Below are 24,652 nucleotides of genomic sequence, written 5' to 3' on the forward strand. Positions count from 1 at the left end.
CATTTTAAAAGTTCCGAGATGAATCTCATAAAATCTTTATAAATAATGGATGAAGAGTGAATGTCTAATGAACATCCTGCCTCAAGCATTCTCCAGACGAAGTGAAGTTTTTAAAATCTTTGAAATTGTTAAGAGACATTTTGTACTAGTCAATGCTTTAAAGATTAATAAAGGTATCCCACTATACTAGACCCAGTATAAACTAGGCGTGTGCTATGGAAATTAAGCAAATTACAATATAACAAGACAACAATACAATATTATAAAAGTCACCAGACATAATATATCATAGGATCACAAGGCAGTTGATAAATGGCTAATCTCTAAAAGAAGAAAAACTATGTGAAATGAGAATAAATGAACACGCAAAATTGTCTTGTTAAGCCACCGTTTCCCTGACGTCTTGTATCAATCGGGATACGGATTTGTTTCGTAATTCTGAAGGAGACAACCTACAAGCAAGCAATTATACTAAAGACATTCAATCGCATTTAAGAAAAACAAGCGTATCTACCCAATCACCCTTACATTACTTTCATTCCAATATACTTAAGGATAAGAGCTACAATACTTTGAACGAGCACAAAGATAAGGAATTAGCAATTCAAGAAACAGTAACGAAAATGTTCCTTTTTGTAAGGAGCGTAAGCGCTGTTTTTATAGAACAAACGTGTCCCCCTAATTCGGGGAGTTTTAATATTCACTTATACAATGGAAAGGAATTACGGGAGGAAATGAAACAGGGTTAGTAAATAAATAAGGACTCTCCTCCCATTGGGTTACAGTGTGTTAGATGTGGTACGATCTCGATTCGATTTGTTGGAATTACACCTCGATATTGACTTGAATTGGCTACGAGAATGTGTGAATAGTTTGCAGGATTTTGCCTTTCCCTTAACCAGAAATAAAAGCTTAAACATTCTGTATTGATCGTACGGTGTTTGAGGTAAATTTTTTATTTTGAACCATTTTATCCTACTCTTCTCGTTAGAATGGAATATAATAAGCCCGTTTAAATTATTATAAACGCTGTTTTAAATCTACATAAAATTTTGGTAACTGATGCACTATAATTTGATTTTAAAATTCAATAGGTACTATTACATATCCAATACTATTAACAACGATTTCAGCTAAACGCATTTTACTATCTACACTCGCTCAAGGTATAGATCAGACTGCAGCACTATTATGAAATCTACTGCAGCTTTTCAATTAAAAGTTTTGTAAGAATATTTAAAAACATAAAGAATTATGCATATCATTATAGTGCCGTATGCACTATAAACCAGAAATACAATATTTCACAAACGAAGCCATTTTCTCAGCACACAAACGAGCGTAAAATAAACCTTAAGAGGTATAGTAAAAGTCACAAAAATAGGCAATAAACTTGCTGCGAATACATGTAAAAAGGCGAACGTTCGTCTTTTCCACTGCGGTTAATAATTGATGAGTCAAACTGCCGAGTTGTGTTCCTCATACAATATTTATCTCCCTAGCTACCCTGTGTTACCGCCTGCTTGATGCTGCATCTATACCATATGTATAAACACTTAATAGCTTAGCTTTGTTACAGCGATTACACTTTTTGTTGGGGGACGCAAATATGTCGGGCGATTCCATCTCAATTATCATATTAAAGCAACACTCCAATATAGATAAAAGGCAAAACAGTTTTGTCATTCGAAAGCAAGTTTTCTACAAAGATTAGGAGTTCAGAATCGACTCTTTTATAGGTACTTGCCAAAATATTATTATTGATTTTTTAAAATGTTTTGGTTATATAATGTAATCGATTGATCTTTACAAGGATCCGTTTCTCTAAACAATCTTGTTAGTTATTAAGCAAATGTAACAATAAGCGATTATAACACGTGATATTCGATAAGGTAATATAAAATGTCGCCAAGATAAAATACATATAAATAGCCCTCATTAGAATCAATTCCCATTCATATTTAAAAGGAAAGATGTAAATTAAAATGTGTTAATGTAATTGAATATTGATGAATTTTAATATGAAGCTACATAATACATTTTTCCTCAATCTATATTCAAATGGTTTGTTATAGTATTTATAACATCTGGTGCTTTTAGAGAATCCTATAAATGTATTGGAAACTTATTTTATTACCATTGTTTTCAAGGAATACACATTTATATTGAGTGTACTATTTATCGCCTTTACTTGAGAGAAAATGTCCGATAGTGTTTATACATAGGCTAAGTAAGTTTTAGTCAACGTGTAGGTATGTAATGCTCTTTATCCACATTGCTAATTTTAATTTAACACATTAGTATCGGTGTTAGAGATTTTGCAGAATATTTTTGACGAAATCAGCACTCAAAATGTTATGTTAAGTTAAATTAATTTTATCACTAGAAAATATGTACCGTTGTTCATCATTGTATGTTAATTTATCGTACATACAAACATCCTTTATAATAAATTATTATCGATACCGGGTTACGCGCCCAACCTCTTTTATCGATATATCATAGCGACTTGTCACGTCCTTATCTTAAGGCAGGCTTAAAAGCATTGTATCTGAGACCTCTATTTATTAAGGTTTATAGTATAATCGATGTTAGTAGATATTATGTGTCTAGATAATTTGTATTATCTGTATTGTGCTTATATTATAGTCTATTTATTTATTGTATGTTTAACTGCATTCAAGGATTAATATATAAAAATGCACTTATCAATACCAATATTTAAATGCGAATAAATTATTTATTATAGGATCCTATGTGCTGCGTTTTTTTTATTATTATTTGGACCGCTGCAGCTGAACGGATTTAGATTATTTTTGACAGATAGATAGAAACCATTTTTGTAACAAAAAATATCGACACTAGTTTGGAATATTGTATCAAGAATTTGAGGGCGAATAGTTTATTTTATTCAGCTTAATTTTTTTAAACAATTAAAGTTTTTTAAAAGATAAGTCTCGATTTAAAGCAGGTCTGAACTGTTTTTTCATAAAACACTATGATAGGCTTTGCTACCAACTGGACTTTAAGGACTACTTTAAGGATTTTAAGGACTGTCAATAATAAATAATTATTTCTAAAGTTATTGAGGGTACTTTTATAAGTTCTCGTGCTTTACCAGCTTTAGTGTATGTTATCTCCTTACATATTATGCATAAAACTTTGTTCTAATAGAACTAAAACGTTACAATGCTACGGCTCATTTATCACAGATTATAAATGCCATTTCATTTGTGTCTAATCTGTATTCGATGACATTTCAATAATAAATAGTCCATAAGGATATAGCGCAATCAAATTAAAAGTTTTTTTCTGGTTTCTGGTTTCTTATCAGTTTGATGGAATACCGTCAGATATTTATTCGCGACTTAAAGTTCAATGTTTTAAAATCGTTATTATAATATTAATGTATTGTTCGTGGAGATTGAATTAATTTGGTTCTTTATCTATGGATGAGTCACGGTGCTTAGCATTCCGGTATAACTGCCAATATTTTATGTGAAAGTTTTTAATGTTGTCTGATGCATATTAGAGGTGTAATTTTATGCTTTTTATTAGGTAAAGATTTTGTTTTTTTAGTCTTTAAGTGTATAGATAAATAATTACATTTGATGACAAGCAGCTAGCTTGGATTATTTCAGCTAGAATTCTCTACAAAGTAATTTGAAAAGTACTGTTCAGACCATTATGTATTATTTTAATTACATAACAATGGTTGTGGAAAACGTAAGAGTTCTTCTTTTCTTCCTATTTTTATGCTCACATTGCTGACATTGACAAAAGGTTTTGGAGTGGATAATTACAACTTTAAAACATGAAACTGGCATCACTGAATTATGTAATACTTTTTCTACTATCTAAATATGGCAGACTTTGAAAAAACTTTTGGAAAACCATTAAACTATTAATCACTTTCATTACTTCTAATCCTAGAAATAGCATCAAAATCAACACAACCGTTCAGCATACAGCATCATCTCAGTTAATTAAATAACCAACTAAGTCAATTTAAAATCAATTTCTAGTTACGTCAAAAGCATTAACCGCCACATTAATCAAAGGGATCTGGCAATACAGGGTTGTTTGTCCCTCGTTAGCTGATAACACTTTTAATATTAAACAAAACAAGGAATAAAGATAATATTTAAGTGCTGGTTAATACAAACAGACGTGTGATAAATCGGCCGGAGGTAATAGACTATCGTATTTTGTTTTATACGCTTTTGTCTGGGTTAATGAATTTATTGGGCGTAGTGTCATTATTTTTGAGATGATTTTGTGTTATTGTAAATTGAGATGATTTTGTGTTATTGTAAATTCGGTGCATATTATGTTAAATGTAATAATTTCTGCAGTTTAATAAGAAAACTATGCACTCATTATGTTTTTATTTTAAGTCTGCCACATTTCCATCTCATTTTTCTACAATAATTAAGAACATCAATGAAGAATGTATCTTTTTCACGTTTGACAAAATATTGCTTGTTTAATTTTTTGCAAAAATAAACAATTGACAAGTAGGTAGGTACATTATTTATATTTCATTAACCAGCAATGACAAAAACAATTAAAAGCATATCAGCCAGTATATCACGCACACAGATCACGCACAATCTGGTGGGCTCTGTTTTTTTTTCACAAAAGCAGTGGCTTGGCGCCGCTCGTATCGAGCATGGGTTATCTGTGGCGAACACAACAGCGCTTGTCCATTAGACGGTAATCGCTGTGCCACCAACACGAACGCATCGTCTCACACAGAATTGGAATTTTGTTTTTGCCGCGCTTTAGCGTTCTTTCGAATTCCATTTGACGTTTTTTTTTTGTTATGTGTCAATTAGTTGTTTCTACTTTCTATTTTAGTTTGTAGTTTTGAGTTCTCTTCTATTGGCTATTGTATCGCTTTTCACAAGCTTTTACATAATGTTATATTTATAAGTAAAATTTATTTGTTTGAAATAAAAGGTCATAGCATATATTTAATGTTCAATTCTAACTTCAGGAATGATGCATTATATTTAAAATTGATACAGATTTAGAATCGAGACGCAAAAATTGTAAAACACAAATACACAAAATACATATGATAAATATAGAGTTATTAGGCCTAAAATTTGAACCGACACGATCAATTCTCTATATCCCGCTTACCTATTACCTACCTACTATTGAAATATGTATTTCGGAAGCCTTATTTTAAAACGATCTTTCATAAATTGAATAGCAAATATTAATTATAACTTGGCACTTGATAATAGGTAGATACCTATAGTCATACCGGATTTACGCAAAACTGTTGTTGAAATCTTACTTGTAATAATATTATTGAATCTGGTTCTTCCTTTTTAGGTGTATATTATGTTACATACTAATCAAATATTTTAATACATTTAAATATTAGCATTCATTTTATGAGAGGTTTTATATGTTAAGAAGATAGTACTAGATCCCACTGCAGGATTACTTCGTTCATAGTTTTTTGATGAAACCAAAATTGTATGTAGGTATAGGTATTTATAATAAGAAGAATATATCTACATATATCGACTAGGTTGGCCAAACTTTGGCCGCAAAGCAAGCATGAAGGTGATAATGAAAATCAGTTCTGTGTGTTTATTAATCGTATAATAAATATGAAATGTTTTAATTAAACTTATTGACCCTGAATAGTAGAATAATGAATTTTAAACCTACCTCCACTTCGTCCGTCTGTTCTGGAACCAAGTTTTCACTTGCGCGTCTGTCATCTTCAACGTCTTTGCCAGCGACGCCCTCTCAGCGGACGCCAAATACTTCTGCTTGTGGAATCTCTTCTCTAGTTCGGCTATTTGCATTCTTGTGAAGGAGGTGCGTGGTTTCTTGCGTTTTGGGGGCGTCCGGTTTTGGTATGGATGCCCGATGCGTCGTGTGATTGGGAATGATGCTGGAAGAAATGGAAATGTTAATACATAATATACATCATATTCTAGTTAGATTAAGAGCTTATTTTCTTCCCTTGACTTCTAGAAGTGATAGGGTTCTATGTGCCTTATGTGTCTAGTTTGTTTTGCTATTTTCATTGATAGAACTATCCTCATGTGTGAATAATGTTAGGGGTTGGTTTATGAAAAGTATAATTATTATTATTGTATTAGAGGGTATTATTTCAATGATTGTTCATGGAAATTACAATTTAGGTATAAATAATAACAGTAATATTCATTTTAGTAATAGACATTGACTTCATTATTAAATTAGGTAGGTACCATAAATTCAGATCTAACGTATCGTATAATTGTTCTTTAAATTCGATGCTTTTATTACTTGAAAATACAAAGATTATTCATATTTTATTTCCATTGTTCTATTATTATTTATGTAAAATACAGAACTAAGAAAAAACTAATTTATTTCAAAAACAATTAACCACCAACATAACTTACCTGCTAACTATTAGTAGCGATATAACACTAATATTATTCAAACATTCTCAAGTTATCAGTAATAACATCGTAGCTATTAAAGAAATTAGTCCAAGATTACATTCGAGCTTATCTATATAATTGAAATCACGATTTAATGACACAACACTCGTATTACAAAGCGCCATGAATAAATAAAAATCTCATTAAATAGCCTGTATTCAATTTAAATTGCTAGCAATATACGCTGCAATCAAAATGCTCCATTCATAATAAATCTTAAATTACGCGCCTATTCGTGGAAAACGCTAAAACGAATACAGATAACCGCAAGATCGTAATAATAGGCACCGAAAAGTTTAAAAATGGTACTAGCAATTTTGTGTTGGCAGCACTGGTAATTGTTTATGGTTTTTAACTTTTTAAATGGACTGAACGTTATGATTGTGTCATGTAATTTAAGTTTTCAATAATGATTAAGGTTGACTTGTGTTGATCTATTATTTAATTAAAAATCCAAAATACATATAATCAAGAGCAAAAAAAAATACAAAAAGGTTTTTTGTAAATTGCATTCATGTAATATTTCGTTTATTATATTAGATATAACCTATCTAAGACTAGAAAACAACCTTTAGTTTTATTTTAAACATAATTTTATGAACAACCAGTAAACTCCAATATTGACTGAAAAACGCTACGTGACAAAAGCCTCCGCCTTAAACAGATTAAAAATAATTCCAATATTCTATTATCTATGTTCTATTTTCAAACATTAAAAAGCGACCGTTGTTTAAGCGTTGAGATTGGCTACAGATAATGATCATGTTTATCGTAATAGTTCTGATTTGCATTAAATCGTCCATGAGATGAGTTGATTTTAACCAGGATATTGGTTTCAATGTCACTAGTAATTTGTTCGTGAAACGTGTATCATTATGGTGATATTAATTTATTTTACAATATCGTTCCACGTTGTAATGATATTATGTATGTAACTTTAAATGGGTTTTGGTTTACTGTGTAAGTATAATCTTTTTATATAGTTTTATTTAATTTTCAACCTCGAGTCGGATTTGGGGATACCTTAGGGGATACCTACCTACCGATATATAAAGAGGTTTTCTGTGATCACTTATTTATTCTCAGATTTCCAAAGCATTAAGAAAATCATATGAAGTAAAAGAAATTTCAGTTCTAAAAGTTCGAAGTTCCGTGAAACAATGGAATGATTTTTACTTATTTTTTATACAAACCCTATCACATGTCAAATTGACAAATACATACAAAATTCCGTGCCGAAGTTTCATAATGTTTTCAAAAATGGAATCCTATTAAGCCTGCCCTTATTGGTCGAACGGTAATGGCGGCTTTACGTGACCACAAATAGTAATTGTGGGGCTTGTGCATGATACATGAGTTACTGCATGTAATAACATAGTATGTGTTTAGATATGTCGTTTAATAGTATATAGATGTGAGGAAATGTTTAGATTATATAAAAACAGCCAAAGAGACATTTAAAATTTAAATGTGTGCCTGAAGTATTTCTATATAGGTTACCTAGGTATATGATTTTTGATGGAAATTCAAGTGGGTGGGTTGAAAACTGTAATAGATAATAAATACTATAGAACATTATCTATAAAATGATGTTGCAAACGTAATTTGTTCGATTAGAACCAAGATTTTTCACATAATATTATGTATATTAATATATAACCTAAGAAATTTCACATAATATTTTGTATATTATATATATAGGTAACCTATAAGAAACTAATTGTTCTATTTAATTGATGGATAAATCTGAACTGAGTACGATTTAATTTATTTTAATTAGCTATTTTGTCTTTCGCCTTCATAATATTTAACACTTTTCAGAATTACTGCTGGCTGATCCTAACTGACGAAATATCATTCCAAAAGTTGACATATTTTGTTACACCACAAACACGCATACAATTAAACGCACCAAAAACAGAGCAAACAAAATTGTTCAATACAAAGTTTACGTCAGACAGTATCAGAGTGGAAAAGGGTGGGCTAACAAGATTTGCGCTTCCCTAATCGTGTTACGGCGTATGATTCATGCTTGCGTACAATGTGGTTGCCTTTACCTTCTATGGCTTTACCCTTGTTTCAGGAAAAGTGGAGCGCTTGTCTTTTTAAATGTTGTAAAAAAAACATTATCTTAATTCTTAATACTATTATAAAGGCGAAAGTTTGTATGGATGTATGGATGTATGGGTGTATGGATGTTTGTTACTCTTTCACGTAAAAACTACTGAACCGATTACAATAAAATTTAGCACACATATAGAGGGTAACTTGGATTAACACATAGGATAGGTTTTATCCCGGAAATCCCACGGGAACGGGAACTATGCGGGTTTTCCTTTGAAAACGCGGGCGAAGCCGCGGGCGGAAATCTAGTAGTTTATATAAGTACAGAGTATGTAACTAGCTGATCAAAGCAACTGATGCTCGTCTTCTTTCAAATGCATTTTTACATAGGTATATAGGTATTGCCGAGGGGGTCGCGGAAGAATCCTAACAAATACCCGCGGCCCCATCATTAAGGTGATGAATTAATTTTTCTAACATTTACGGCCCTTTTCAAACCTTCGTAATTTTTATATTATTAACTAGATTTCCGCCCGCGGCTTCGCCCGCGTTTTCAAAGGAAAACCCGCATAGTTCCCGTTCCCGTGGGATTTCCGGGATAAAACCTATCCTATGTGTTAATCCAAGTTACCCTCTATATGTGTGCTAAATTTCATTGTAATCGGTTCAGTAGTTTTTACGTGAAAGAGTAACAAACATCCATACATTCATACATCCATACATCCATACATCCATACATCCTTACAAACTTTCGCCTTTATAATAGTATTAAGAAGTTGTCGTGATGAAAATTCTTGACAAGAAAGTTCAATAGTAACACAATACGTCTACCGTTTTAGAAACATGATTCCATGATATTTTCTCGATAGAAAAAAAATACAAAGTTCTCATTGTTATTTTTTTATAATCTCTGGCATCTTCAAAATAACAAACGTAAAGTTACGACTTTTTGGATATTAACTATAAAATATACAACCTATACGTCTACCGATTTAGAATTTTGAAATATGCGATGGTTTTGAAATAAACAAGAAATACTTGAAATTAGCGCCCGACCAGCCAATATAGCGAGAGCCGCCCTGTACCTTCCTACCCCGATCGCTGCACGAGTCATTCCCGCTACGGCCGTCACACGGGGAACTTGTGTCGCTCGCGCAATCGTAAAAAAGGGTGACAACACGATAAGACAAAATGAGACAAATGGGGACAATAAAGAAAATAAGAAGAAGAAACATAAAGGTTGGAGAAAAAAGAATGCTTACAATTGGAACAAATTAATGAAGAAGTTGGTTTTATTTTAAATTTGATGATAATTGTATTATAGACGATGTTTGATTTACCCTGTTTTAAGTACATAACGAATGTGTAAGATTTTTTTCATTTATAGCATAGATAATCTTTTCAGAAATCCGGAATCCAGAAGGAAAATAAACCCACTGATTGTTCACAATGTGAACCCACTCCTTCGTAAGTACCTTTATTCAGTCAAAAATGTATGTTATCAACGTTCTACTGGTTTTATCGCATGATTCCATTTTTAGTAAAAAGCAACAAAGTGCAAAGAAATAAAAAATCATGGTGAACTTAGTGGAAGTATGGCGGACGTGATATGGAACAGGAGCTCATTGGAGTAGTATTATATTTAAAAAAAATACGAAAAAATTTCAAGAATTACATTTCTTAGTAGGTGGTAGATAAGTATGTTGTATAAAGAATTTGATGTTGATATTTATTTCATTTATACTTACTACACCTGTGCGGGAAATTGCTTAGTACTAAAACAGGTTTATATTCATATTTACATAGTAATGTGAGTTTTAATTTCGAAAAATTTTGTGTAAGTATATTAAATTGAGTTCCTGGGTGATCTGGAAACACAATTGGGCCCGGAAGATGGCGCTGCAGTCACTCCTCCTAATCACATGAACCGATTTGGATGAATATTTGTGTGCACATTTCATTGTTGTGGGATGATTGTTTGATTCGTTTTCACATTAGCTAATATTATGTATTTTTGTTGTAAACTTAATTTAATGTTTATAATACATTATTATTGGTATAAATAGCCAGTGTTCGTCTCACATTGCTGTACCTGCCTACCTACCCTACCAGGGCCTAACTTTGTTCTGGCTATTTTATTTTGATTATTTGTAATGAATAATTACAATTATAATAGAGTGCAAAAAATAAATACATGCATCAATATATTTTGTGTTTTTTTTAAAACAATTTTTCTATTTAAAAAAATATCATTCCGACCGCGGCTTTGCCCGCTTGGAATTAGGTTATATCGTGAATCCTGTTTTATCCCACAGAAGTGTTCAGTTCGGATAAAAAGTATCCTATGTGTAAATCCAGGCAATTAGCTATATTTTATCAAAATTGGTAATGTAGTCTTGACGTGATTAACAACTAACAAAAAAATATACAAATTAACATCCAAAGTTTCGCATCAGTTTTACTGTATTAGTGATATCTTCCACTCTTGACTTTGACTGAGAAGAATTAGGGTTTATAACTTCTTTCAGAAATAGTACCTTTCATTTCTGGGCATGATGTAATATCTACGTCAGCATCAAATTCTATTTAAATCAATTCAGTATTCCGCGTTATTGATTACCATTTCATTTTTTCAGAGTAACAATATTTTTTGTTATTTTAAAGATTATTAATTATAACCTGTATTATTTTGTAATAAAGTAAACATTACGAAATAATAATAATTATTAATAATGTCTAAGTAGTTGTTGGAAAGAAGATTATTTGTTTATAAGCAAGAAAATAAAACCAATAAATCAACAATTGAATAAATGTATAACAATATTATAACTGTATGACGACTCCATACATGTTTGTCCCGAGTCGGCCAGCGGCAGCGCGGCGAGTTTGCAAGAATGACTTCGCGCACACCCGCGTTCGCGATAGCGAGCTATTAGACTCCGCCCGCCAAGCAGTGGATTTTTTTTTGTGTATCGTCTTAAAGCGGCTCGACGGAACACGGTTTTAGTCGGTAAGAATCCGACATAACCCACGGCTCCTTCCCCGGGGGCCGTGGGTATCTTTGGAAGATTTCCCCACTATAAAAAAAAGGTATACAGGTATTGACTATAGCTATCACAAAAAAAAAATTACTACGTTCCACTCCTTGCCACAAATTAATTAGATAATAATCTTTATTAACCACTAGTTGTGCTCCGCGGTTTCACCTGCATAGCTCCGCTCCTGTTGGTCTAAAACGTAATGATATTTCTATAGCCGCCTTCCTCGATAAATAGGCTATCTAACACCGAAAGAATTTATCAAATCGGACAGTTCCTGAGACTAGCGCCACAGTATTACAATATTATTTCCTACAGTAAGGAATCGCCTTTGATGTCGCGCGATGCCGCCGCCAGCGTAGGTACTTACGCTGCCACACGAAAATACGCTAGGGTTGCAACAAATGGGAAATAAAACAATTGTGATTATTAATATTATGATGAAATCTTTATTCATATGTACATTCAAAATAATTGCGATTATTAAATCTGATGTAATTATTTGTTCATAAATATATATAATTACAGATATTGCACTGCTAAATATTATTTACGTGGACACTTTATTTTTGGATGTTCTTAATTGTATATTATAACATTTAACTAAGTAATGCATTCGCATTGGGATGTACAATCTGATTAGAAAATAATGAGGACAACATATACATAGCTTTGATTTTAATTCAACAGATACAATTAATACAATCTTTATGAAATATTGTTTCCTTCTGGGATTTCAATGTAGATTTACATCCGTAAACCGAACAGTTTGTGCGCGCCATAATAGAATATGTAAGTACCTATGTATAATAAAATTATTACACAAAAAATACGAATGCGTCATCCTTTCGCGCTAGGTAAAGCAAACTAAGCGTGTTTGCTTTACGCGGCCCGCGTCGCCCGACCCCCGCCAGTTCCCCTCCGTTTCTCTGCACAAGTACATTCGTCGCACTACTGTAGGAAATAATGGTAATACTTTGCTAGCGCATTCAAACAAACTCTTCAGCTATATTATTAGTAGGTATAGATTAATAGAATAAAATATTTCAGTATTAGGTACAGGAGATCCAAACTAGGCTGTTAGTTGTTACATGTGTCTCGGATATCAGAAACGGTATACTTACAAGTAATTTTTTTTAAGCTTTTTGTTACAAATAACTACACTACCTATGTATAAATAACTAACTATACTATGTATAGTATAGTTATTTATAACACAATAGACTGCAAAAAGCGATACAAAATACATATTTATAAAAATACCAGCAAAAGAAAAACCACCCTATATGCACGTGTCACTTAGCTGTTGGTATGCAATTAAAAATCATCTCAACCGAAAATAATAATACAATTTTATAAAAATTACCACTATGTTTAGATTATAATATTTCACATACTTGAAGGTACAATTCTGTACCACCCAAGCTGTAAATTGGCGACAACTTATCTAACCGCAGTTGAAAGTATTCTGATTCAAGAACAGAGTCAGGAATATAACAAATGCTTTAAAATTTCACCTCTATCTTAGTAATCTTAAAATAAATACCTATAGGTTTTTATTTATACAATATTGCGGAGTCCTCAAGTAAAAGCTTTTACGATTATTTGTATAAAAAAATAATATGAGGCTATTTTTATTATTTAATTACGTAATCTGTCCACTTTCTTAAAAATTCCTTAATAAAAATCATAACAAAGTAAATTGTTTTATAATCATGGGCCCCTAATCTTGTCTAATAAACGGAGAGAAAAATTAACAAACAAATTAAGTTTGAAAGGGTTTAACCGTCTCTGTAATCCCTTTATGATATCCCTTGGGTTGTGACTTGTGACCCTTGCAATTCGTTACGCTGTATCATTTTATGATTTATTACATTCGGCTACTTACCTATTTCCTTTTGTATTTGCATATTGCTATTGAAATGGGCATTTTCTTTTTAATGCTGCTTTACCTTGAAGTTTAAAAGACTTTTATTTAAATAAGGCATATAAAAGATCAAATTTTTACACTTAGATACAGTTAAAAAAAATATTATTTTATTTCTTTATATCTATATATTTTTTTTTATTTACATAAGTAATAAAATTTTATTAAATCTGCATATTTTATTTTTTATTTCTAAAAAACTCTTTTAAAACATTGCAACAAACTGGCCACACACAAAAGAAAAAAACAACCCGCCAATACCATTCCATATTCAAACTTGAAAAAAAAATTTGCACCGAGGGCGGGAAGATGAATGCTCGACGTCTAATTGGAGTCAGTCGTCACCTGGGATTAGAGCCAGTCACTCCATCACTCAGATGGCCGCATTTGTCTACACCTCGGAAGTTACTTATATACCCGTATGATTCAACTTCTGTTTTGAATAATTGATAGCAACAATTTGGATGTGCTTTATTTAGCTGGAAGATGTATTTGTGAGTAACCTTATTATGTTTTATGTAGCTTATTTAGGTGCAACATTTTACATGTGAACATTGCTTCTAAATTGTTATTACTATGTCTCAATCTGATTTCTTAGGTATTATTTTTAACTTATTAATATTTTCGTAAGAATCGAGTGAAATAATAAACACACATTTACTAATTAGTGATTAGGTATGTAGACTGTAGTAAAGTATAGCTACCATCATATTACTAGACCGTAACTGTAACATATCAAATGAACAAAAGAAAAGAATCATACTAACTACCTATCAACTAATAAACAATCACCAAATTCCAATAAGATCGAAATTACCCTTAAACACCAATAAACACACACAACAACGTAGAACGCAATCAAAAACACCACTCGCATATCACAATTACGCCGGACGGTCAGAAAAAACAACGGAAAAGTCTCATATATATTGCAAGCAACAACCATACCAATTCACGTTAGTTACTACGCGCTTCAATCCTGTACTCTCATGGAATATTCAGGTACGAATGGGATGCAATTGGAAAATCGGTTGCATTTTCGGACATACGTTTGTACGGAACAAAGGCAAAGCTTTATGACATTGCGCTTTAGTGCTTTGAGATGTAGACATACAATATTGCTGCTGAAAATATTATGAAACGAAAATAGAGTTCTTTTGGTATCTAATTGGATGTAGGAGTATTAGTTCGTGATGATTGTTTAAAATGTCATACTGCTCATACAGTAAAGTTATCTAATAAAGAAAATGTACATTATCCATATATTGTCATTATCATTACATAGTAGCGATATTGTAGGTACTTAAACTATGTGTGTCAAATAGGTATTCTGTAGAATAGTAGGTATATAAAAATAACTTTTACTATACGCATTATATAACCTAAACATATTGCGGGTAGTTTAAAATGATTTGTCATTCGTGACGTTCAAACAATTTACGTTTAATTTAGAAGTAATTGTTTATATTTTGTATCCATTTCAGTTTGTGTGTTGTGACTGTTGCTGACTATGAAGCCGTTGGACGCTAAGGACAATACCATCAAGGCATTAATCTACTTACATTACTGAAACTGCACCGAATATTGTGAAATTATCGTAAGTATATGTTTCACTAATCAGTTTTGTTTTAAATGAATTCATTAGCCCGAGTTTTCTATCAAATACTCTTTAGTTACAACGAGGTCGTTGAAAATTCCAAATAACGAATTATTATTTCTAATTTTTTATTTTCATCACAACCACAACGAAAGAATGCCTTACAGCCTCAGCTTTATTTCTATTGTGATTTAACAAAAAAGGTTATAAGTACCAATATTCCAAACATCCAAATAATAACAAAGATTGTATTGTATTAAATCCATTCACGCAACGAAATTTCGAACTAAAGCAATTTGTGACCGCACGGATCATTATACGCACGACCTCATTAAAATTGTGTCCCGCAGTTGTCATCGCAACCCAGCTTATCAGCCTAATTACGGATAATCGTGTAAAATTAAATTTAAATACTTCTTTGAAATGTTTCGTCATTTTTGTATGTTGCGTGTATGTTTGTAATGCGTGAGAAGGGCTTTGGTGGATTGTTTCTTAATTTGGTTGATGCCGCTATTTCAAATGAAGTTTTGATTTTTAAGAAAATGACACTTTCATTATTTTTAAGATTAAGTATACATAATGGTTGAATTGAATTTTTAAACCTTCATTACCTTTTACTAATTTTAAGGCAGAAACAGCGTAATAGCATCTATAGGTAGGTACTATGGTAACAGCTTGCTGTTTGGTATTTTATATCTTTATCTGTGCAACTTTAATACAATTATGTTCATGTAATCAATAAAATAGGCCATTGGATATAAAAGATAACAGAATACCCGGCATTCCTTCTCGGTGTTTTTGAAATATGTACCATTTATAATTTATAAATAAAAAATAAGACGAGAACTTATCAAATTCACCGTTCCATAACACAAAATGAGTATAAATGTCCCCTCGCTAAATTGTATTTCTCTGTAGGAATATGTAATCTCTCTAAAGCGTAGCGGTATAATATTTTACGCGCTATACCCGCGGCCTTTCATATATTTTCACGTTTGAAGTATGGTTTCTTTTATAACCTAGCACGTTATGGATTGCTGATAAAATATATCAGCATTGGGCTTAGTTTATGGCTCATAATATTTTAAAATATTGAGTGCGTTTCTATTGGAATTTTATCGTGAAGGACTGTTAACACGATGACGTTATGGTTATTTTAACTATAAAATAAATAAACGAATTCAATTAAATTTTTGAAGATACTGAAACTACTAAGAATTGTTGAAAATTTGACGTTTTAATGAAAACCCCAATAAATCAGATAGATGCGAATGCGAAAGAATTATATTTTACGGAAGAAAATCATAAATAAAAGCAAAGAAAATTAACAAATAATATAGAATAATGTATCTTGTATATATCTAATACAAAAAGCACATAAAAGTACTTAAATAAAGATTGAATAAAATGTATATTAACTCATTATTAAGATATTAACTCCTGATTTCCTGAACCAATCCAACCAACAAAAACCACCTTTAACAAAAGCAAAAACACAATCGAACATTCTAGATTACATTTTCATACGCTATAAAAATAAGGTGTTAAGACAATATCATCCACGTATCATCGGGCTCACATGATCTCAATATTCATACCATCCCGGGGGAAATGAGAGAGAGGTTGGGAAAAATGATATAGATTGCTATGGATTGGGATATTGTGGCCATTGCATGTTCGTTTTATGTGTATTGGTTAACGTTTTATATATACATATTATGAATGTGGAAGAATATGAATATGAACAGCAGCGCATGAATATGATAAGTGCACAATTGGCGGCCTTATTGCTTAAAGCAATCTCTTCCAGGCAACTGTATGTATTGTACCTAAGTACTGCTTTCTAATAATTGGTATGACTGAACTTAATTTCTATTGAATGAAAATACTGTACAAAGAAATAGTGTTATAAGCAGTTATTTCAATGGTATCTTATAAAGTTATATTATTGCCGGGATAATAGATATAAAGGTAGAGATATACATAAATAACTCACATTAATAAATTAGTATTAGTATTTTAATATTGTGTCGCTCATACGCGACGGACCAAGTTTAAGAAATATTAAAAGCGAATCTATCTAATAAATTAAACAGAACGAATGCTTATAATTTAATGTCTGCTTCTTCAAAGATCTTCAAAATTCATATTTATGTCTGTACAAGCTATTTCTAAGTAGAAACCAATATTTATTTATTGAAAGTAACATAAATTCTCTTATTCATACAAATTAGGAGTAACCGAGTGTTTAAACCAATTGCTCATTTAAAACCATAAGCGAATGAAGTATTTATATCAATTATCATCTCATTACTGTTTGATCATGTTCCAACATCATCACTTTGTTTTATTGACACAAATGACGCGTCATAAATAAATAAACATTTGTAAAACAGCAATTATGTACAAATGGCTATTAATTATGTTATTAGCGCCGTCGGCGGACTTCAAACGATGAGTTGTACAAATTACTAATATATTGGTATTCAGCCGTTGTAGAATTAATATGAGGAATATTGTGTTGAATTTCTAAACATATAATATTATTATAGAGAACTATATTATGTGCTTTTCAGTATATAATAATAAAATATCTAAGTAAGCAATGTTTTTAATGAAACTAAATTGCCGTCGGGAGGGAGGCTTTAAACTGAAAATTTAGCAATTTAAAAGTACCTATACCTAACAAGTAGTAAATCGATATAGCCTATATTTAATCTTTTTGAAAATAAAGCTCAAATGTTGAAGAAAAGTTTGCTTAGTTTTTGAATTAGAATTAGAATGAAAACATATTTTGTCAACTGGTATCCTTAAATATGCCTTCAAGGCTTTGTGTGCGTTATGTACCTATGCGTTATGTATTGTAGCCTGAAATCGTTCAACAGTGCGTTTTGATACTTTTTATTATATGTAGGTAGGATATTAATTGCTTCATAACTATTCGTACATCAGCCTCAGGCTGACTAACATTTCTGATTCCTAAATTTTGTCTCATAATGCCCACCTATAAGATGGCTTACCCGTTTGCGTTAGATTTATTACTTGCTATTTCTCGCACCATAAATTATACCTAATAAGTACTTGAATAAATATACCATTAGTTAAAATTTATTTCGTTATATTCCTAGTTATTATGGTACCTAAAGACAATTAACAAAATACAATTACAGGTTGCCCAGTAACCTAGCTAGGGAAACATTGGCTTGTATAAACTGTTTTAGTAGCATTTTGATATTTTTATACTTTTTAGTGAATATAAATTGTAATTTGTAATAAATTGTAATAATGTACACGTAATGTACAATTGATAGCTATACTATTAATAACGACAATAAGAAAGCAAAGAAGATTCTAGAAATTTAGAATAGAAAGGGGATTCAATACTTGCAAATCTTGGATGGATAAAAACACGGTATGTGTAATGGTTACCTTAACCTATACAATACCTATTTAAATGAAGCTTTAAAATAATACAAAATCATTTATAATCTACATTATTATTTATAGCGTATAAATGTTTATTATGTTTGTACGTACCTAAAGCAATCAAGCAAACAGCTTTATTCTGAATGCACAATTTGCAAATGTCTTGATAAACGTCTTGCCCTGAATTCTTATGGTTATTCGCTTGAAAATAATTGTGAGGTAAATGAAGGTAAAATAAGGTAAATCGTGGAATTGAAGACAATTTTATTATTACGGAATAATTATGTAATTACAAGCGGTTGAACAAAGCGTTTATGTAATTGGGGGAGTCTACGGCTGGTCTACCGTAATCTTTGATGTTTTTTATTTTGTTTGCTTTGGATTTGCAGTAGGTAATGAACGTTCTTTTGTGGTTTAAAAGTTTCTGGTATTGCAGCAAAACTAGATACATAGGTACTATATTTAGCAATGATTGCGGATTAGCTTACTAAATTGTCTAACATCTTTCTTCAAATATATTTGTCTTATTTTTATTTGCCCATACCTAGGTTAATAATTAAACCTGTATTTAGGTTGTTATGCTACGGTATATATAACACTGTTCTAATTATATCTATATGATATGTACCGACTATACTAAATGTAGGTATAACTAGCTTTCGCCCGCGTGGTGTTTTTTCGCAATAAAAAGTAGCCTATGTTCTTTCTCAGGGTCTAAAGATTGTCTGTGCCAAATTTCATTAAAATCGTTTGAGAAGTTTAAGCGGGAAAGCGTATCAGACATACAGACAGGCAGACAGGCAGAGTTACTTTCGAATTTATAATATTAGTAGGGATTCCGTAAATAAATGAACAAAAATTGACTACTTCCTTAGCAATTAGCAGTCCTAACTGCACCTTGTTGTAGGTACATTCATTATAGGTAATATTTTCATGTGATCACTAAGTTTCAAATGAAATAAATAAAAATAATAGTATTACGTTACACTGTAAACTGTAAAGTAGGTACCCATTAGGCAAATCTGCGGTCTTCCAATAACCGGAAACGGTATTATAAGAACTAAGCGATTACGACGGCTATTGATTTCAAAACGTTTTTATGGATACAAATTAGTGTTTTTTATTCATTAGCGTTTAGATTATTTTGTTATGAATAATTTTGATTGCAAAATAAGTTTTGAGATGATACTTCCTAAATAATGTAGGTACGTAACTTCAATGAGGCAATCTGTAATCTGTAACATTATAACGCGGAAAAGAAATTCACTATCTCTTTAATGAAACAATTGCATATTTATTTTTTAAAAGAAGAAACAAGTCTATGAAATATTAGATGTGCTCCGCGCCTTATAGCCCCGGATTAGCCTATAGGCTAATCTATTAGCCTTCCTCGATGAATGGGCTATCTAACACCGAAATATTTTTTTTTCAAATCGGACCAGTGCCTGTAGTACCCCATATTAGCGCCTTCAAACAAACAAACTTCTTCAGCTTCATAATATTAATATAAGAATTAGATTAGTATAGATTCAATATCTCGGAGTCAAGGTTTTTCAAATTTTATCAGTATAGATTTTCGTCAAAATTCTCAGTTAACTTCTAGTAATCGGATATCCGTATCTAATAATGTAATTTGCCATCAATTAATACAATATTATCAATTTCCTTTTTGGATGAACAATGTTGGACATAAACCTATTCCTGCGTAACTCTAAAGACCACACTTAACACTTTCGACCAGTGCAGTCTAGTCATCTAACCGCAAACGGTACCTAACCAGCCAGTCAGATACGCTCCAGATAATATTACCATTTTCCCGATATTTCCACAGATTATTAAAACTATATTTCAATTGATCATTAAATGACCACCTAAAGGTTATTAACCGGAGAGATTTTATATAAAAAAAGTAATTAAAAAATAGAACCGGATTCATTTATAAATCATTGCCGATTTTTATCTAGTAATGTTTTAAAATGTTTGGGTTATTTATGTAGTAAATATTTCTTCAGTAGTAAGTATTATATTACCAAAAACAATTCCAGTTCGTTTCGTTTTTACATAATTTATTAATTTTTTCCGTGTTCTTAATTAAATAGGCTGTCATTAATGTGCTGAATCGAAAATTTACACGCAGTTTGTATATGAAATATGCATGTATTATGTAAAAACAAAATTCTTCGCATGGAAACTAGCTAGTGACTCGTGATGACGAAAGATCAGCATCAACATATTTTATGATGCATTAGCTTTCCGCCCGCGGCTTTGCCCGCTTTATCTTAAACCTTCTTCATGAATAACTCTATCTATTAAAAAAACGCATCAAAATAGGTTGCGTAGTTTTAAATATTTTAGCATACAAAGGGACAGAGAAAGCGCCTTGTTTTTATACTATGTTATAGTGATATAATTTTTAACTCTTCATTCATTTCAATCTTAACTTTGATCATATTAGGTACATTCTTTAATTAACGAGTCATTTATTTAAATGCGTCAATTGTTTTATCCTATGTAATAACCCCAATATTCCATTTTGTCGCACCGACTGACGACGGACGGACCACAGACGAACAAAATTCAACCGGACTTCCTATTTCAAATAACTGTCAAATTATTGGCGCTAAAATGACAAAGGAGTTGGGTTGCCAATTCACGGCTGTCTCAATTATAGGCGGCGACACTTCCTCTATTTGTGGTAAAAAATCACATCGGGAGGTCCAACACGCGCCGGGATGGGCAAAAAAGAACTAAATTGCAATGTTATAATATTAAGGTAGGGAAGAATAATGGTCTGGCAAGGTTTCTTGAACACGTTCAGTACAATGAACCAAAGTCAATATTTTTACGGGGTTTATAAAAAAATAAATTTTATGTGAATTTTGGAAGTTAAGGGGATGGAAAAATAAAATATTGGCAAATAGGTACCTACACAATATAGATAGATAAATATAGTATACTATGTTTTCAGAATATAAACGGAAGATTATTATAATAAAATTTGGAGTTTTCTAAATATCAGCTTCTCTTACTAAGGAAACTAAAATTTAAAAAGTAACAAGCCTATAACATTTCTTATTACCCACCCTACTCATAATTATTTTTTTTGTATCAAAAGAAATTTCGGCGGCATCTTTGCTCTAAAATGTTTACCCATCCGACATCAATCAGCTACCTATAATCTATATTTTTTAATCCTCAAAAAAGGTCCAATTTGTACTTATGCGACGCTCCGCGACAAATTATAGCCTAGGCGTCACGACAGGTAAAAAAAACGTTAAAAAGAAAAAAAGTTTTTTCTTTTTTTATTATAGTGTGACACACGCAACGGTGATCGTCCGGACGTTGCCACTTTTTTGTACAACTACAGATAACTTTGTTTATTTTGAATCTGTTTTGGCTAAAGATACATACAGGCCAAAAGTGATTTATCGTTTTGAGATTGCGATTCGAAATTTAAAAGCGTTCTGGATATTCTGCATTCCGATTTTTTGTGTTTTGGTAAGGTTTCTCTTTCAAAAATGTGTTTATGCTTTTGATGAGAATAAATTTATTATAATGCTATTATAATATTAATTTTTATGTCATTGCCGTTTGAATTAAATTAATGAAATTCACTTTTAAAATAAAATTGAATAAAAATCTTGGTTAAGAGGCCGTATCGATTTTAAGAGTGATTTTGACTTGTTTCTTTAATTCTTTAGGAGATCGTTTAGAAAAACTAACTACTATGTTATATGAAAGTAATGGTATAATTTAAAATTCTCTAGAATATTCGATTATATAGATCTGCCGTAACAACGTTTGCGCTCCCGTATACCTATAATCTAAAATTCTAGAGAACTTTAAATTATTCCATTTCTTTCATAAAACATATAATATGTATTTTTTTATTGCAAATTTTTAAGCATTAACCTATCATTTAGTGTGTATTTTTTATTTTTTTTTAACTCTGTTGTAAGAACTAGAAATTCGACGCCATATACGCATAAAATTTCATCAAAGTAAGGCTATTTTAACTTAGATGTTCTTTGAATTTTTCAATAAAAGTACATAAATTGCCTCGAGCATATTTTAGGATGTCTCAGTGTCTTTACTGTAGTATATTTTATAAGAAAACTTCTTCTATTAAATTCCGTGTAAAATACAAAGACACGAACGTCCCGCATGGAAAAAATTGAAACACGCCTTAGGTTATTGGCTATTAAACAAACTGGACAATGAATATCAATAAATTGTCTCGAACGTATTTTAGATATTGAATGAATCTTTAATTTAAGATATCATCACACATTGTTACTAATTTAGTTTTGTTAAACGAGCGTCTAAAGAATTACAGAAACAAGTAAAAATCACTCTAAAATCGATAAGGACTCTTAAGATCGAAATAATAAAAAAAGAAGTAGGAACATAAAAAATACACCGAGCAAAAATTCAATAAAAACAAACAGATAAATGACTTCTAAAAAAACAATTCGATTCGAAAAATAGAGCTTTTAAAGTTAAAAGAGCTTTCGTTATTACCTATTTTTGTGAATTTTATTTCGATAAAATTGTTAACAATCAACTTCCCATTTCACAAATAATTAATATTATATCTACATACATTGTAGGTACGTAAATTATTAAAATACGTACCATTTAATCTATCCTTCACAACTTGATGAGCAAACGCAGCTGCCGCAGCCTGTCTCATGGGGTCCAGAGCAACCCCCCAAGCGCCCAACGCCCCCAGAGCCCTATGCGCTGGTACTCTCACCACCCCAGGGTTGCCAGAAAACCCATAACCAGCGCCCAGACCCAAGCCAGGCCGTAACAACAAGCCAGAGTTCGTATACAGGCCAGGATTATGCGAAAAATTTAACGCTATGTTATTGTCCTTTCCGTCGTCTTTTACACTCTCGGATTCAGTGTCTTGGTCACTCCTATCATCACTCTCACCGGAATTCCGACGCTTTTCTATCTCCTCGAACTGTTTACCTAATAATCTAGATATGCTAAACGGTAGATTGACTCGCGGCTGCGTTTCTGTCATATGCTCGTTTGGAGAATCTCGGTATCTGTCGTGGTAACTGTGCTCCGAGTCATGGTCCTCAGAACCTATACTCCTATCGCACTGACCAGACAACCTACTGTCAGAGTCTACGTTAATCTCCTCCTGGTCATCATCAGAATGTATAGACGACATCTTCGTCGAGTTCAAAACACTGGCACAAATTGTTACTTCACAAAAAATTAAACATATTCGAATTTCGAACACTCGATTATCTGTGCAAAAACGCGGCTTCGATGAATTCGCGCGTAAACTAACCACCGCCCGCGAACGTTTCAACACACAATGTCAGAAAGAATGAGCCAATCAGCTGCCCCACCTCTTCAAACGATAGTTTGTCCGCAACTCAACTATGCTCGTTGAGTGGAACAGTTTCCGACAAAAGCTTAATACGATTTCCAAACATAAAAACTCGTTTGGACTCAGTAACTTTAGCAGAATGGCTTGTGCTGTCTCTTTCGAATTGTCCCTTTTCTACTTCACCCCTTATTTGAAGTCAAGTGAAATTGAACTGTATTGTTTAAGTAATAAGTACTATTTAAAATAACAGTGACCAGCACATAAGTTATTTCGGCATACACACATCTAACGTAAACACATTGTCGATTATTTGGTAGAGCGGGATCTCTACATTATACCGAATACCAAAAATTGTCGTGCCAGAGCGAGATGAAAATATTTCTCAGTGGGCGTGTCCTGTAAAGCGCTGTTTAAATCCAGTTATGGACTTATGGTCTGACAAATGGTGTACATATTAGGGGGGGCAATGTAAGGAACTATTTTTGAATCTTTTAAGACAGTTAAATTATTTACGTTCGGCGGTCGAGTGGGTTATAGACAATGCACTTTATAATAAAATAGGGCCCAGGTTTCATGTTATTGAGATAAGTAATAATGTATTGTGGAAGATAACTGTTTTATTGTATTGGTTTTGACAGTCGGAGTGGTAAAGGGCGTTAGATTATGGTTACCGTGATAAACTATGAATAGTCATTGCTTTTACATTAATGCTTAGTAAGGCTTAGTGTTTGAAATGAAATGCCATGTTTCATTTTATTGATGATTCATTCGCTAGTCTATTTTGGGACC

The 24,652-nt window shown here is 31.9% G+C and overlaps 1 protein-coding gene across 1 annotated transcript in view; it reads right to left on the reverse strand.

Moving 5' to 3' along the window:
- The window catches only part of C15 (homeobox protein C15), a 35,430-nt gene extending 11,534 nt beyond the window's left edge, over positions 1 to 23,896 (reverse strand). Inside the window, exons 1-2 of the mRNA XM_089709986.1 lie at positions 23,149 to 23,896; positions 5,692 to 5,920 (exon numbers count right to left, since the gene is read on the reverse strand). Coding sequence (XP_089566112.1) covers positions 5,692 to 5,920; positions 23,149 to 23,698 — 779 coding nt within the window. The 5' untranslated portion in view covers positions 23,699 to 23,896. The remainder of the gene's footprint in view (positions 1 to 5,691; positions 5,921 to 23,148) is intronic.
- Between the last annotated feature and the right edge of the window lie 756 nt (positions 23,897 to 24,652).

This window comes from Colias philodice, chromosome 23 (assembly GCF_061535455.1).
Source record: "Colias philodice isolate Cphi_HAF_F1 chromosome 23, ilColPhil1 Martin Lab GWU primary, whole genome shotgun sequence".
In the NCBI taxonomy this organism is placed as follows: domain Eukaryota; kingdom Metazoa; phylum Arthropoda; class Insecta; order Lepidoptera; family Pieridae; genus Colias; species Colias philodice.